The 18477-nt window shown below is 34.8% G+C and overlaps 1 protein-coding gene across 1 annotated transcript in view; it reads left to right on the top strand.

Annotated features, from left to right (window-relative positions):
• The window catches only part of SEMA3E (semaphorin 3E), a 124691-nt gene that overhangs the window by 57287 nt on the left and 48927 nt on the right, over nt 1-18477 (top strand). Inside the window, exons 2-4 of the mRNA XM_065743707.1 lie at nt 2775-2935; nt 9429-9488; nt 12930-13049. Of these exons, the coding sequence (XP_065599779.1) occupies nt 2775-2935; nt 9429-9488; nt 12930-13049 (341 nt within the window). The remainder of the gene's footprint in view (nt 1-2774; nt 2936-9428; nt 9489-12929; nt 13050-18477) is intronic.

Raw genomic sequence — 18477 nt, 5'->3', positions numbered from 1 at the left:
ATAATTTCTAATGTGACAGATTTAGTCACTAAAATATTTTTACAATATTAAGCAGCATACTATTTTCCCTAGCCAGATTCGCAAGGAAAATATCTGTTATATCTGATCTTGCAAGTGTGTTAGATGAGCTCAGCATAACTGCAGCTATTAAACCCTCTTATAAATTAGAAAAACATCACTTTTTGGTTTGTTCAAATTTAGGCATGATCAAGGAAATGAATTGTTCAATTGAAGGATGTGGGCATGACCAGAAGCCCGACTATTGCAAACATAGTCCACAAATCCTAGTACCCTTCAAAGGATTCATTGGTTTTTCAATAACTAAATTGCTCCCCAGGTCTCTCTGCTTGTTTTTTTTTTTCCGGCCCTTCCATATGTTGTATTCACTTTTCTTTTCAACACACAGCAAAATCAGGTGGATGCTTTGCTAGCAATATCTCTTTTTACAAGTTGGATCTTGAAAGGTATTTAATATTCTCAGTGTTCACTTAAGACGATTACAGTTCCAGGTGTGGCTGGCAGGACTGTCTCTTATACAAGTAGTTAACAGTTTACATGATCAGCTAGAGGAATTCATTGAAAACAGGTGAGTGATCTCTCTGATCTGTCAAAAAATTTTGCCTCAGTTACTAAAAAATTGCCTTCAAGATAGCTTAAAAGTAAGCAGAAGAAGCTAGAAGAGTGAGTGTACTTTTGTGGCTGGATTGAAGTAGAATTTTGAAATGTAATATTTTTTTCTGGACAGACGTGAAAATAAAATATATGGAATGTTTTACAAATATTTTAAAAATGGTTATATTTGGGTAGACAATTTCTAGTACTGATTTTAGTCCATTCCTAGTTTGATATCAAGCAAGCAATGTTCTGAAACAGCAGCCTGTTGTTTTTGCTAGGTCAGGCAATCACCATCTATGCATTTCTGTGCAGTCTTGTACTAGGTGCATCACTACCAAAAATGGTCTGCATATTAAGTTTAGACAAATAAAACTTATTTTTTGTTTATTAAATCAGGACAGACACACTCAGGTGCAAAGTGTTTTGACCTCTCCAGTTTTGAAATATTATGGAAAGCCTAAATTAAAACTTTTCTCCAGAAATATTTAATTATTTTGAAGATAGCTTAGGGGAAAAAAATCAGTTATAACACTGAATGACTCCTTTAATAAAAATGTTATCATCTAGGGAAACCACTTGCAGAAACTAGTGGCTTTTGGCTTCTCCTGAACTGAACTTGGTCAATTACAGCAAAATATTCTTAACCTAATAACTAAACTACTTCATCACCACACACATAAATAATAATTTAAAATGAAAATCAGTTGTGAAAATATGTCTGTTGGATTGAATTCATATACTTAATGAATGCTAAATATCTTCTTAAAATGCTAAATTTTACATTAATATACCTATTGAATGATAAATTTACTTCAAATAAGGATAGCTGTGAGGATAAACTAAAAGGAATTTGGTCATTTTTATCAAGAGTGAGTTTTCGTATGGTAAATGTTGAATTACAGCCTGAACCACTGATTGATCACCTGAGCAGCAGGAGCACAGGTGAAGGCAATTCATCTGTGTGACCAGAAGGAGTGGAGTCTGACTCCACCTCTCCTAGACCCCATTCAAGGTCTGACCACTACTGGGAGGGGATCTCTTTTTGGAGATTGATCCTTTAGAGTTTTGTAAGTCTAGGACATGGGTGAGCAATTTTTTCCCCTTTATTTTGTTTGTCTCTTTTCTACCACAGTAATCTGTCTAATTATGCTATCAAAAAAAAAGTATTTTGTCTATAATGCCATTTGGTATTATTCATTGTGTTAACCTTACCCCTTACGCTTTTATTTCCTCAAAATAAAGAGATTCATCATTACAACCGTAGGGGCCTAGTTCCTTTTCTTTGCTCTCAGCTTTATTGTTTCTGAGGTATTGTTTCTCAGGCAGTCCTAGGGTAATCTCTGTAATGACTTCTCTAGAGGCTTCCCAAAGCAAAATGATTCTCAGCCTCTCTGAAATGCTGCAAACCAGACTGTGCTCTGTACTATCTGCTCAAGAGTGTAGAATGACTTCTTTCTTCCTGGGGTCTGATTCCAAGTTTCTGCAATGTTACACAGGGTGAATTTCACTTTCTCTGTGAAAGTGACTTGAGCCTGGACCATGCACAGCTAAGTCCCCAGCTCATCTTAACACATCAGCCTATTTTCTTACAAAATCAGTAGTCATTTAGAAAATTATGAATATTCATTTTACAGACTTTGTACTCTTCTTGCTGAATTAGTAGCTGTATTTTCCATTCACTAAGTTGTGATGGTGCCAGGATTAAAACGGTCAATGGAATACCCCTAGAAACAAAACCAGAGAGATGCTGTGCATAAAATAGTCCTGCAATTTGACATGACTGAGTGAAAGACAAGGATATAATTTCCAGTAATTTTTCAATTTGCATCGTTCATTTTTTTCATACTAACAGTTGATGTCCTAAGAAGTGTTTCCCTTTTCAAAAAATGGTTTGGAGAAAGATTATTCTCTTCCATCTTCACCTCTTGATATATTGAGCATGAAGATTATGATGTTAAGATTCACATGCAAGTCTCCTAGAGAGCTGGCTCACTTTGAAAATTGTTCCCAGGTGTTTTGCATCTCTTTCATACTCAAAGATTACATGATTAGCATTTTAATGTCTCACAAATTCTTGTCTAGTTCCCTAGGAGGATATAAAAATGAAGTCATGATGCTAAGCTCTTTGGTATTCATCATGCACACTGGTTCCTTTTCAGAGCTCTGGGATTTAAACAGGACGTCAGTCTTTCATAGCCCATTTGGATATCTTGGTCTTCATATAATGCTCCTGGATGAGTATCAAGAGCGACTGTTCGTGGGAGGAAGAGACCTCTTGTACTCTCTCAGTTTGGATCGAATCAGCAACAACTATCGAGAGGTGGAGTAAAAAGATGTATATGTTTGTTGCTTTGTGTTATAATGCATAGCATAGAATATCAGAGTTTGCATGACTGGAAATGAGATAATTGTTTTCTTGTAAACACTAATGTTTTGTGCATGAACTTTAATGCCATGTTTATCTGCAAGAAAAATAGATCAAGTATTAATTTCCAGGAATATCATGTAAGATTCACTCTGTGTAAAGAGAGCTGGGGGACATTGAAAGTTATTTCTCACTATTTTTCATCATGTTTACTAAAATTTAGAACATTACGCAGCACTTTATATGCACCTGATGTGCCCATCTCTACCTATCTACTGAGGAATGATCTTTCCCTTTTATTAGTGTAGTTTTTCTACAGCAACAAAGAAAAAAAAGAAAACACCAAACACATATACTCTTCCTCTCCTCCCCCCATACCCTCAAAAAGTACATAAACTAAAACAAAAATCCTTTGATTATTTTCTACCTCTTTTTAGAAAATGCATCACTGACTAAAAGTCAGTGCTGGTAAGTACTCACTGAAAATTTCATTTGAAGTCTACTTAGAGGTCCGTGGGAGAAGGGTAATTCATGTCATAATCATACCAGTGAGCTTGGTACGTTATAGTTGATTAGTCAGCTGAAGTAGAGACTTGAGTATGAGTTGATGTTGACACTGGCTTCCTTCTGCACTTGGTTGCTAAGACTGGAGGCATGTGGTGGCAAAGTGAATTTGTGGGACTGTCACTGCTGCCACAGTCATCCTGACAAAGAATAAAAGATGCTTTGAAATACTTCAGTTTTCCTGAATTTGTTTTTAAAATTTCTTCCATGTATATTGACATATTTTCATTCATTCTCAAATGATTAACCAAATGAAAATGCAAGTAAAGGAAGTACTTCTAGAGCAAGATTACTTTTGTTGATTTTAGTACTGCAGCGATCGCTAGACTTATGTATCAAATTCTTTTGTTTCTTCCTCTACTTGTAAATAAAGTAAATAAAGTATTAAGGCGCCAACACCTTGGTCAGCTCCACCCTAAAGGGGGTCATATCTCCATACGCTGCATGATTGTGAAAGGACATGTTTTATCCCTTTTGTAAACAGTTTCAGCAAGGTAATCTTATATGTACAGAAATGGAAACACTCAGAGAGACCATCTGAGAATTTATCTACATAGAATATATTAAAACAATATTTTTTAACTCCTCAGAGAGCACTAATACATATTGAGATGTGTTCCTGCACAGTGAGGTATAAGTAAACTCCTTTTGGTTTTGATAAAAATTATTAATATCTTGTGACATAAGAGGTCAGGGATATGAAGACATTTAAGAAGCAATTTTTTTTTATAACATGAGTTTTTCTTCCCTTCTTTCCCATTTGGAATTAAACCTGTATGGAGAAAGATGATGGGATACAACATTTTACACTCCTGTCTAACCACCATTGTCTCATCTGGATACACTTGAAAGTTGCTGCTCTCTTTCCTGTTTTTAGATAGAAGATCAGTTCTTTACTCTGAAACTATATTCTCTGTCTTGAGACCTGTGTGCAGGATATGACAAATTAATGGAAGCTCTGCATGCCTGCTTTTATGATGTGCAAAAGATGAGACACTGGAATAAATGGAACTTGACCTCGCACATTTGGCAGCATGACCTCTCTGGGTCTCAGCTCCGCTGTCATGTTCCTCCTCTTTTTTCCCAAAGTTTGCTCAGCACAGATCTCATTCAGTGATAGCTAGGGAAAATTTAAGTGTCCCATTGCACTATCAGGAAAAGTCTAGAATGAGACATGTTATATTTAACTATGCGTTGGTTAGCCTTTGAACTTTTTTTTTCCAACTGAAGATTTTAGTTTACTTAATCTAAGACAACAGTTACAACCTAGCAAAAATACAAGAAGGAGGCAAGTTTCTGGGTTTTATTCTCTCTCTAGGTTGTAGGTGTCTGCATCTCTCTGTATCTGCTAATTCTCTACGTATCTGTTTCAGAAATTTATTAACTTTAGGTAGACTTCATTGACCTTGTTTGTTTGTTTTCTGCATTCTAGAGAGTAGTTGATGTGTTTTAATCCATTGCCATCATATTTTCTACAGTTTGGAATATGAACATGCTCTCGAAAAACCAAATTAAACCCACTCCCGGTCAGAAATATCTCTTCTGCCATAAAATGACCCTGTAGTTCCTCAGATAGTTTTAGCAAGATTATTAGGAGTTGTACAAAAGAACACAATGAAATGCAGAATGGGCATAAAATGCCTTTTCTTTGAGACTGATTATCTGCCAGAATAATCCAGTATTTCCAACAAACTCATCTTGCAACGCGTTGTGGTATGTGTCCTGTAAATCTGCATTTAATAAACAGATTTAAGTTTCTTAGGGTTCAGCACATTCAGCTGTCAAATGTGAAGCAGCACTCTGAAAGATGGATCAGAGGTTTATTTTGGTATACTATTAATTATTTGTGTATATACTGACCAAAATTATATTAACAAAATTATATTATCTGAGCACCATTAATATATATTGAAGAAAAAATGAGTTCAAATAGAAAAGATCTCTCAGAGAAGAAAACTATTCCTGTTGCACTGTCTGGAAAATCTGGAATTCTGTGATCTCAACCATGGCATAATCCTTCTATATATCTCACTTCTTCACCTGTCATATTTATTTCACCTACTTTGCATTCGTTTTGATTCGTATTCGTTGTTTCTCTCTTTGCTTATGGTACACAGAATTTATCTTGCTTGCAGTGTTTAGTATGTCTTATTATAAGCTTTTGATCCAAAGCTGTGTAATACTAACGCTCTAAGAAAATCAGTGGAAATACTGATGGAGACTATGAAATGTGGATATTAATATTTACAGAGAATTAAAGTTAAACAAGAACTTGAAATCATGTGTAAAAGTAAATCTCTGGAGTTCCCTCCATGTGACCTTTGCTTTCTCTACAGATGCAGTTTCTTTTCACACCACTTTTAGAATTAAACTTCATATATATTTGGGATTTGATCCAAAGTCTTTAAGTCTTGTAATGATGTAACATGCTGATAAATAACTTAGTTGATATCCGGTGCCAATTTTAAAAAGTTAATTTTTATGGTAACCACAGCAGATCTTTGTTGACAGCAAATGAATCAGTGCTGGTAGTTCACTGCCACTGATCTACCAGTTCATAGAGAAGGATAACTTTTTACATTTTTTCTCATGTAAAGTGAAAATTAAACAGTATTCCCTGTTTGTTCAAAAGCTCTTTACAGATAGTTGTTCTTCATAGCTTCTTCTTCAAAGTGCACACGAAGGGCTTGCTACTGAGAGCAGCCTTTTTACAAAAGCTTGCACAGACATGTTTTAATGTGCAGTTTCTTGTCCAGCATGAGACCTTCAGATCAGGATTTATATAGTCATTGCAATATGCAATAGAACCTCAACAGTATATCCTGCCTTTCTTACATTTGGTAAAGCTAGCTGTATTTCTGCTCTAGAACTGGCTGAACATAAGGCCTTGCTTGCATCTCCTTTGAATATCACATAGGAATATGCACAAATGGATATAAGGAGCACATAATTTATCAGTGAGCTTAATTATTTCCTGGAATTAATTCCCAAGAGGTAAGGTGATATGTATGTTGATATGTATGTCATACAAATAACAAATACCATACAAAAACAGTTACCTTTTTCAGAATTTTTGCCTCAGACAAAGCCAATCTATGTGTTCATTAAGTACAATTTACTAACTCAAAACAGTGACTACAAGGTTGAATTGCTTAATTGCTCTGTCATATCCTGGAGTTCAGACTAGCTTTCACAATAGTCCATTTTGGCTAACAGTGTTCTATTCATATAATTTCCTCAAATTAGTTTCCATTAGACGTTCCTATCTTGTTTTTTTAGACTGAACATGGAAGCTGTTTGGAGATACATATTAGGATTCCAAATCCAATTAAATTTTGTTTTCTCTCTGAATTTACTCAGAAGCTATCAGTTGTACTATTGCCCTATAGTTTTTTCTTTTTTTTTCTTTTTTCTTTTTTGCCTATAAAGAGTAAATTTAAATACAACATTTGTCTCTTCAATACAGAATTATACCATGCAGTTCTCAAGGATAATAGCATTGTAGTGAAAGATAAGAAACTATCATTAAAAAAGCAATTTGAAAGTTTACTTCAGAGTAGTCTACAGTGGTGACAAGCTTTGAATAATTATGTCCAAACAAAAGATAAAGCTTGCAGGCCTGTGAGAGCTATGTTAGTATGATGTTATTCCAGTCTAGATGCACACAAAAATTTCCCAACACTTGTTATCAACTGTTTGCCAAAAGATTTCAATCCTGGCAAAGAACCAGTTTAAAGTTAGGGCTGCTAGTTTTCATAACACTAAAGCATAAACATTAGGAAAACCTACATGTGGCAAATTAAAGGCTACCATTACAGCTGGTTAATATCTGGATATCTATGCAGCACAAACATATCCTATTTGTCCCAGTAAAGGAAAAACGAAATAATTGAACTAATATCATTTAATATAATGTTACTAACTTCAGCCATTTTCTGTCAGTATTTTTGCAAATGGTCATAGCAGACAGACCAAACTGCTTTTCCTGTTTTCAGGATTAAAAGAAATAAAATAACTTTGTTTGTTTTTGTTTTGAAAATACTATGACAGAAAAGTCAGAGGCTCTTTTACCCTAGAGTCTACAAGAATTTTGAAGAGATCAAAATCTTAATGAGTATTTATCTTAAGACCCATGAGCCTTGTAAAAATCTACTTTGGGCTATAAATGTGGCATTGTCTTAGACACAGATAAATGGCTATCAGCATCCAAGTAGATTTCTACACCTGTGCACATCTGTTGGATAAGGTACAGAGACAATCCCTTATATTTATACTTTTGTTAATCACCTTTAGCTACAACAAGCTATGATAAATATCCCAATAGGTAACACACATGGCTGAGCCAAAAACAGAACCAGGATTTTATTTGTAGAAGCCATTGTGCAGGTGACAAGTTTTAGAAAGCAGATCCACAGTAGAAGTTGTAGATACAGAGATACAGAGTAGCTCCTGCTGTACATGAGCCTTTTGATGAGAGCAGTTCACTCATGGAGCAAAGCCCTTTACCTCTGCAAGAGGCACACATCCCCCACTTCTTGTCGGAGTATGCTAAGGAACAAATCATTGTTGCTTACTCTGCAGCTGTTTTTCAAATTTTCAGAGAAGGGGTAAAAATTGACTTATATCCTGGACTTTTGTCTCTCCTTTAATTGTTTATGCATCTAATTCAGCATCCCTTAAGTGGAGAATGTGCATATATAATATTTTGAATGCCACTGGGACTAAGTATACAAATTCAAAAATAATCACCTACACACAATATATTTAATACTAGGTTACAGTCGAGTGTTTTATTCAGGATGTGGTTTTTCAGTTTCTTCATTCCTAACATTCTCTTGCATCACTGATATGCAAAAAAGAAAACAAAATCAGAGGATGACCAGTTCTTGAAACTGTTTGAGGGCATATTAGACAAGGATTTGGACAATCTGATCTGGTGGAAGGTGTTCCTGTCCATGGCAGGAGGATTGGAACTAGATGCTCTTTAAAAGTCTTTTTCATCCCAAAACATTCTATGATTCTGTGATTCCAAGCACTTTCTCTGGACCTCTATAATTTATCTCAAATACTCAGATTTTTGGTTGTTAGAATTACTTCAAGAAAACTCAATACATCTGCACAAAAAGTTTAAGAGAAGAATTTAACTTAGAGCAACAATAATTATACTACTGACAAAATTTCTTAATGGTGAGACATTTTTTCACACTTGATTTCAGCCAAGCCAGATATCAATGAAGTAAGCATGTTTTTGTTTTCACTTTTAAAATTTCTATGAAATGAAGTAATCATTCCAGTCTGCTCAGTAGTTGTTTAACATTGTTTTTACCCCAAAAAATCATGCATTTTTAATGAAGAATAAATTTTATATAGCAGGTAAGTGAAAATAATTCTACTTGTGTAATTTTGCTTCACATTCAGCAATAGACAGCGAAGAGCTGATCTTACTCCCACAAGGCTAATAATGATTTTCCATAAGCCAGTTTCCTTCCTAAGTGTCACTTAAAGGAAGGAATTAGTAGTTCAAAATTAATGCTTTATGGGAAGTTGTTGGCAGACACTGAAAATCTATCAAGGACATTTCTGCTGAAGTTACATAAATTGCCTAATATATTAATTACTTTTGCATTCTGTTTACTAGTATTAGTTTACCTGAGTTAACCCAAACAAAACTTTCATGGTACAAAATATCTGATACATTATTATATACACATATAGGTATTTAGAGGATAACTATTTGGCTTGAAATCTGTTCAACATGTAACAGAAGCTTGATAAATGAAATAACATACAATAAGAGTCTCACATGAAAAATAGTGGAAGTTTTATTAACATATCAGACAACAAACTGTATTATTTTCTATGCTTATTTTTCTTCTTTCTTTAGATCCATTGGCCCAGTACAGCACTTCAATCAGAAGAATGCATACTTAAAGGTAGAGATGCTGTAAGTATCATCTATTACAAATCAAATGTACTTTAATAATACCTTTTGTTTATCCAAAACAAACATTCAGTCATGTCTGACCTTCAGACACATCAAAGAAAGGACATAATTCTAAGTGTTGCTGCTTAAAAATGTGTGATCGCTATGGATATACTAAATTATTTAATTGCTTTTCAAAGCAGCTCATAAACATTTTGAACTTTCTTCCAGTGCTTTTCCTAGTGATAGAAGGTACCTTAATAATTCCCTTCTCAGAATTCTTTTTCTTTTCATACACATAGAATACCTTCTGAGTTTAATCTTTTACACATTCCAAATCATTTTTAAAATTCAGAATTGCTAGAATACATTTTAAAATAACAAAATTATCAGTAATTACAAACTATACATTTGCCCCATAGGTTTTCTGTCATACCAATATAAATATTGTATTTTAATTAACCCAGAAGCTCTACTGTTCTTGTGATTCAATGCTTTCACTTTAATCATTTCCCAGAAAAAGGCATGAAAGCTCACCAACACAGAGTCTGGTATCATTTATACCATAGGATGAAAGTTCTTCTGGATAGAAGCTCTCTCTAATTTTGCAGTGCACCAGGCTTATTATCTGCAACTCATAAATACACAGCACATACGACACCTAATAAATCTCAGAGTTGCCAGAGCTCACAGTGATTTGATAAAGATGATAGTTTTACAGCAACAGTGATATGAACATAGAAGGGCACATTGTTTTCTCACAAAATCATAGCAAGCAAGCAGTTTTGATAATCACCGCATATTCAGAGTGAAGTTGATGAAGCAATAAATTCTTTTCTTTAAAATAAATGCGCACATCAAAAGAATGGGTGAATCAGATGGCAAATAGTATAATAATAATAATAATAACAACAACAACAATTGCACAGTACATTACTCAGAGTAACTTGTCTTAGAATTCATCATTTTTTACTTGCATTAGTAGTTCATTCCGTTTTTCTGGATGTTTTTGGAGCCTCTAGATTTTGAGGTGCCTTTGGTCGAATATATATTACTTTTCTGATTCAGTTGAAACCAAGGATGAAATACTGCTCTTGTCCAGTGTGCCAGAAAACACACCTGTTAGCCTATTGTGTGAGAGCATTTGATCCTTTCAATTGGAAATCATTCAGAAATAGAAATCAATTTTGTTGTTATGACTAACTTTCACACCAAGAAGCTTGAGATTAATAAAATTCCACAGATTAAGTAATGCATCTATGAAGTCTCCTAAAGATAACCACCATATTTAATAGTTTAAAAATGGGAAGTAGGAAGATTATTTATTTTAATGTTCTTCCGAGTGATGCATCTCTTCCTCCTTATGTGTATAGGATATTATCAGTGAGGCCAGCAGCAATGCCAAGTTGCCTGATGCAGAATAACACCTTTTCCAATTTATATATAATTTTGATAAAGCCTGGAATTATGTTTTCTATATTTGGTGTCTTATCATGTTTTCTTATCTGTAGAAAATGTCAGGCATTTCTATGAAGATGCACAGAAAAAAAATCTTTAACCCATGCAGAGAGAAAAAAAAATCCTAAGATCTCAGATCCTAAGATCTCTCTCCATCTAAAGCTCTTTTCAGACAAAGATCAAGAGCAGCAAAGATATGTGTGTTACAAAAGAAAACCATGGATAAAATATCATAACAGCACAGAGACAGAACAGAGGGTTGTTAAGTCAGGAAGGTCATACTTGGCTGGGAGGGAGAATGAGGAAGAGCATCTGTGGCAAGTGAACCATCTATTTAAAAATTACAAAGCATCCTTTCTGTTGCCATTCCACTGCTGCTAGTTAGAAAATATTTGTGAAACACAAGCAAAATGGGTATTTCTGTATGTGAGTTCTGACTGATGCATAGATAATATCATCCCACTAATCTCAACTCATTTCTTCTGTCTGTCAACTGACATGTCAGGGGGGTTTTCAGTGTATCTAATAAATACTACCAAGTGAGAGACAACACAGAAGACAATTTTTTTTAAGTTTCCAGAAACTTGTGATATTAAACAAGTTTCATTTGTACTTTGCATATACATATTTAATTATACAATAGGTTATATGCCTCTGTAGGTTGCATGCTTCTTTCAAAGATTCACTGAATGACTGTGGGTAGAAGGGAACTCTGAAGAGCATCTGATCCCCTCCACACTGGTCAAGCAGGGCACCTAAAGCACAGATTCCCAGTGAGGTTACAGTCTCCTATGAGAATCAGATCCTATGAATGTGAGGCTGCTATCTATAGAAGGCCTCATCACTTCATTCTACCTTTTCTAGCAGCGCGGAGCATGCATCAATGATAATGCCACCTATCCCTGTCTTCCCTTTAATCTTAACACACAAACTCTCATTTGGCTCCTTGTCCATCCTCAGGCAGAACTCTATGCACTCTAACTGCTCTCTCACATAAAGGGCAACACCCCTTCATCAGATCCCCTTTCCCACCCAAAAAATCCTGCATCTTTCCATTGCAATGCTCCGTATTGGGATCCATCCAGTGAAATCTCCATGATCACAGCAAGATCATAGTCTTGCAACAGCGTGTATATCCCTAACTCATCATATTTATTGTTCGTACTATATGCGTTAGTATACAGGGACTTTTGAGAGGCACTCCAACACTTTGGGTTCCTAGAATGGTTTTGGGGGATTTCTCCCTTATGGTTCCTGGTAGTTACTTCCTTACTTTCATTCAAGTGTTGAAGGTGATCCCTTTTTATTGATTCTGTGTTCCAATTCCAGTTGCATCACTATATGTCCATGTCCATTTGTCCATTGACCTTCATTTCTCTTTTGTGGGGCTGCTGATTATTCTTCCCCATTATTTTGTTTTAAGCCCTTATGTTCAAGTCAACTATCCTACTGGCAAAAATAACTTGTCTATTACCATGATAAATCCTCTCATTGAAAGGCTAAGGAGAAGCATATAAAAAAGGATTTTTTTTTCCATATAGTTTGTGTCTCTCGCTCTTAGTTTATTACCTAGTTCATCTAATAAAAGTTAAGAAAACAAATATCTAGATTTGTGGAATGTATATTAAAGAAGCACAAAATATTTTTCATAAATTAATATTTTCTGACTGCTTAATTGTCTAGAGTAAGTTGTGATAAATCAGAGCTATAAACTTCCTTCTAAACACTTTGTAAGTGCCCACTCATGGATTTGGTGAGACTGAAGTACTAGTATAAAGTAAGAGAACTAAAACTTTATAAATAACATAAAAAGAATTTTCAGTATACAGAACATCATCTGATATCACCTAAGATATATTAAAACAAGAAATATTTTTATTTAATTTATAAAATAAAATATTTCTTATTATAAAATGTATTTATTTATAATTATGATTAGTTTTTAATTAATTTTTAACAGAAATGCTAAGATTTCCCTGTGTTTATATTTTGTACGTGAACTAGGATGAATGTGCAAATTACATCCGCGTCCTTCACCGATACAACAGAACACATCTGCTGGCTTGTGGAACAGGAGCTTTTGATCCAGTTTGTACCTTTGTAAGAGTTGGACATCCATCAGAGGTAAGAAATCTGTTTTGCAGTAATGATTTTTCTGATCTACATTCCAGCAAAGCCTCTATGGTTAAAAATAAATATTTCAGTTGAAGTGCTGGTAGTTCTCGTACAAATTTTACATAAGATATTTTCCCAAATGAAATGTGACATTTGTCCAAAACTGAGAGTAGGAGAACTCCTTAATGACTGAAGTTATATTTTGGAGAATTATCCAAAAAACATCAAGTCAATTTATTTATTTATTTTTTTAGGAAATAACGTACTGTACTACACTTACTTACTTAGATAAAACATGGAATATATTTTCCATTTTTTAATTGAATTTAGCTTATTATTGTTGATAATATTAAGCAAGTTTGTGTTAGCTCCTTAATGAAAAATTTTAGTTGCGTGAAATCACTTAGATTAGACCAGTATTAAAAAAATAGCTAAATGCACCAATCTTTCATTTTAAATATACTTAGGCACTTAATCTACTTCAGGTTATACCAATAAACTCTACATTACTACAAGGACACTGAAATGCTGACTGGCAGATCTTGCTTGCATCCTGCTCCCATTTATAAAATCAAATAAACAAGAACAAACAACAAAACAAAATAAAAAACAAAGTGCGTACCCTAAAATTCCCTAAATAAATAAGTTAGCGAACCCTTCTTGAGGAACTGAATTTCTCCAATTATAATAAGGCTGATACTGTGAGTAAAAGTATATATTCCTAGGTGTGGGCCTTGGAAATACAGATGGAAATATTAAAATTGAGATTCAATGTGGAAATTGTTTATTCTACTCTAAGGTACAACGACTGGTAGAGAATCCCACTGTTTATCCAAGCTGCCATGAATTTTTTCAAGAATAAGCTGCTAGAGAGGCATATTTTGTGACCACTTTTAGGAATCTGATTGGAGATTCCTGATTATGGAGTTTTAAGAGGTGCTGAATAATGGTCTGGTTTAGTTGGCTCGTGGTTGGCAAGATCTCCCTGTAAAACATATTCCACCTGAACATTTGTCATGGATCTGATCAACGTCTATAAATATCTAAGGAGCAGGAGGCACAGGGACAAGGCTGGACTCTTCTCAGCAGGGTGTGGCAACAGGACAAGGGGAAATGGCCACAAACTGATGCATAGGAAGTTCTGCAAAAATATGTGTGGGAATTTCTTCACAGTAAAGGAGCACTGGCACAGGCTGCCCAGAGAGGTTGTGGAGTCTCCTTCTCTGGAGACCCACATGGATGCCTACCTGTGCAACCTGGTCTAGGGAGCTTGCTTTGGCAGGGGGTTTGGAATAGATTATCTTTAGAGATCCTTTCCAACACCTACAGTTCCTGAGTCTGTGAAAAAGTAAAGCTTCTATATAGTCATAAGTGTTTTTCTTTCCCTGTCCAAATATTTCAGAACATTTGCTAAAATCCTTAAGCTACATTATAAAGAATCAGTTGATGTATATGTATACAAAATGAAAAGAAAACAAGAATGCATTATATTTAACATTCTGTGCAGATGAACTTACACAAACTGTAATAAGTCTGCTATATCCTAGAAAATTAAAGATTGGTTTTGAACTACGTTGCAAGTTTCTGATCTGGCTACCTTTAGTTGAGAAGAACCACCACAAATACACACTGCATTTCTTCTTCATTGTTGTTACTGATGTTGATTCTTTTTTTTTTTTTACTGTTTGTTGTCAAACTTTTATCTTATTTGTGTGATTTCTTGTATTTAAGTACGCAACTACAAAGTGGATGTTTTTTCAGCCCACTTTAATCCAAATCACTCCTAGTTATTCTACAACAGAATTACTTGAAGTTCTCCAATCAATCTTTTTTTATTGGTTTTTTTTTTCATCATATTTTAATCATCATTATACATTTAGCTCAATGTTTTATGCCTGGCAAGTCATAGAAGCTATATCTCATACTTTTCTGATGGCAACAGTATTGTTTATTGATGTACTGGTCAGAACAGGAAAACAAAGGATCGAAGCTAGAGCCTCAATCCTTTGTTAAAATATGGAGTTGGCTCAAATATTAATCACAGGTATAATTTTTTTTCCTGTAAACTCCCCTCCTTATTTGTTAAGTATTTCCTTCAGATATATAGTTTTAATAATCCTTCCTTAGCAAAGAAGCATACCTTTGAAAACACAGCATCAGTGATAAGGATCCAATCTATGCTGTGCGCCATCATCTGCTGCTAAAATCAGCAGCACTCATTAGTTAAGAACCCATTACCTTACAGGACAACTCACTACAGGACTAACATTTGCAGCTCCCTGACACTTCTAAAATTCTGGAACTAAATTATAAGTAGTTTTAAAATAAAGAAACCAAGCGTGTCTTTGCTCCTATTATGAATTGTGTGTCAGGCTTCCTGGAATAGTTTAAAGGAAGCGATGGCTGTATTTTTAGGAATTCTATTTAATCAACAAACTAGTAAAAACAAAAAGAAAAAAAAAAAGAAACATTTTTTATACGAGAATGTGTGGCTCATGATTCCCCCCTTTAGTATCACTGTCTTTTCTTTCCTTCCTGTGGTTTATTATTCTAACATGTAAAACTGAAGTTCTAAAATTTTACCCACACTGAAGTCATGGGAAAAATATCATTTTTCTGTTTGTTTTGACCAGCAGAAAACATATTTGTTACACTTGGAGCTATAAGTAGCTATACCATTTCCATTATCTGAAAATTTGACCGTAGGATTAAAAAAGGCAAGTGCCATGTGTATGGTAGTTTAAAAATAACACATGGCATGTGGTTGAAAATTGTAATCATGTGGGACAAGGATATCATGTAGCTGCAGAGAGTAAAGGAGTCAAATCTGTTATCAGAAAATTGCAATTTAAAACTGCTGCTCTCTCTGGTCAAAATATCCTGAGAAAGTAATTTCCAATTACTGCTCTTCAGTTTCCCCCACCTCAGCTCTCTTGTCTCTTTCTGTCTGACTTTCATGGAAGGAAAAATAAGAACTGATTGACAGCTGCTCCCCAAAGTCTTTAGGTCCAGCCATGGAAATAGGCTAATCGGGGAATACAGAGATCCCTACATGGTACTACTAGTTCATAGCCAACCTCAGCTGGAGACATGACAGCATCATACTTCATGCATTTTTTTGAATTCATTTTTATTACTAAGCATAGCTGTAGAAAAACAACTTCTAAACTGAAACTCTTTATGTAGTACAAGATATATTTGAGGCTTATGTACCTTCTTTGAACAATAAAATTTTGAAGACTTTTGGACATATAAAATGTAAAAAGGAAATAATCATTATAGCGGACTACAAACCTAGCTATCAAAGGATATATAGCTAGATTTACTTTTGTGTGTGGAAAGAATATGAATACTCATAGAAGAAATACATGTTTTGTGCTTCCTACCTAAAACATAAATGTCAATATTGCTTCCTGAGCTAATTGTCCAGGCAAGATGTAATCCTTTCTGTAAAAAAGTTCAGGGTTCACAGAATCACAAAATGGCCCAGGTTGGAAGGGACCTCAAGGATCATGAAACTCCAACCTGCCTGACACAGGCTGGGCCACCAAGGTCCCCATTTAATACTAGACCAGGCTGCCCAGGGCCCCATCCAATCTGGCCTTGAACACCTCTAGGGACGAGGCACCCACAAGTTTTTCCAAATCAAATTATATATAACTTTTTATGATACAATACATACCCATTTGAAAGATCAAATATATAGCAGATTAATGCAGTTATTTTACTGCAAGATTGGTTTAATTCATACTGCTTTGGATTTCCAGGCTGTTCACTTCAATAAAGCTGTTGCCAAATATTACCTTTCTAAAAATATACAATTAGAGTCACTGACAGTAACAAGAAGCTTTTTGTCTTTTTCTCTCTAATTACTTCAACTCTGATCAACGTTGCCTTCCAAATCTGAACATTTCAGCAAATTAATCAACATTCTTCTGTCGTTTAGAAATAAATTACAAATAGGTGAAAATATAAGTGCTGACTCTGCAGAAAGAATAACTAAGCTGGTGATACCAAGAGCATACTAAATATTTTTACCTACGAAGCACAAAGGTATTGCCAGCCATTAAGGTAGATCATTATCACTGACTTCATGAAATACTTTTAATGGTTAAAAAGGCCATTCAGATTGGAAAGCTTGGATCTGTATTTGTCTATCATCCAGAAATGAATTTTCTTAATCTTATTACAATTGCATTCTTATAGCATGTGTGAACAAAGCAAGAGTCAGAGACCATCCAACCCAAATGTCCCATGATGCAACCAATGTGACCTTCACACATATTCTGTGAGAACAAATCTAAGCTAGTTCTTCAAATCAAATACAGAAGATGAAGGAAAGTAAAAAGAAATAAATTACTCTGCTTTGGTTATCAGCAGTTGTCATGCTTGCTGCTTTTGATGCCACTAGGAAAATGAGAAAGAGTAAAATAAAATATAAAAAATAAACACATATAAAATAAGATATAAAATAGAACATCTGCCATGCAGTCTATTATTTTTCCATTTGCATACACTCCATTTTTTTAGAAGAGTACTGGAAGAAATGCTTTATATACATCAGATTTTGTTTCTCCTCATGTATTTGCTAGCAAAGCAGTACACCCATACTTTTGTGAATAGCTCAAGATCCTGTAGATGAATTATCATGAACCTTAGATTCTAAGATACAGACTGCAGATAAATCTGTAGTCAATATTCTTTTTCTTAATGAGCTATCAACTAAATAGAGAAGGTCTCAGTGGTGTTCCAGAGCCCTTTAGAGGTTCAGACTGTCCAATTAAGGAATAAAGGAAGCAACTTTAACAAGTCCAGATCAGAGTGCCATAAAAAACAGGTAGATATCAATCAGCTTCTATATGACCTGCAAAATAAGTGAAAATTCTAAAAGAATACCATGTACAGAAAATAATATCCTAAGCTTTTATGAACTAGAAGAGCTAAGACACAGCTGATTTCTAAAGAAGGTGCTTCTGCATAAAGAACCTGTTGAGGGAATAGAAGTTGTGGTACACAACAGTACATTAAACACATGAGGATCAGCAGATCTGCGGTTGTTTAGTCTGGAGGACAGGAAACTGAGGGGACACCTCAGTGCTTTCTACAACTACCTTAAAGGAGGTTGCAGCAAGAAGGGTGTTGGTCTCTTTTCTCAGTTGATGTGATAGAACACAAGAAAAAACTCACAAGTTGTGCCAGGGGACGTATAAATTTGGATATCAAGAATTTCTTTACAGAAGGGGTGAACAAGCATTGGAGCACCTTATGCAAGGAAGTGGTGAAGTTGTGATTCTTAGATATATTCAAGACAGATGTGGAAGTGGCACTGCTGGATGTGGTTTGGTAGAGAACTTGTAGCGTTAGGCAGCTGACTTCATGATCTTAACGATTTTTTCAAACTAAATGATTCTATAATGCTATGATTAAGAATTTTTCT

Source organism: Cyrtonyx montezumae, unplaced genomic scaffold, assembly GCF_038088225.1.
Source record: "Cyrtonyx montezumae isolate F1298 unplaced genomic scaffold, pur_monq_1.0 scaffold_3, whole genome shotgun sequence".
In the NCBI taxonomy this organism is placed as follows: Eukaryota; Metazoa; Chordata; class Aves; order Galliformes; family Odontophoridae; genus Cyrtonyx; species Cyrtonyx montezumae.
The sequence above is the reverse complement of the archived record's forward strand: the minus strand, read 5'-3'. Positions and strand labels throughout refer to the sequence as shown.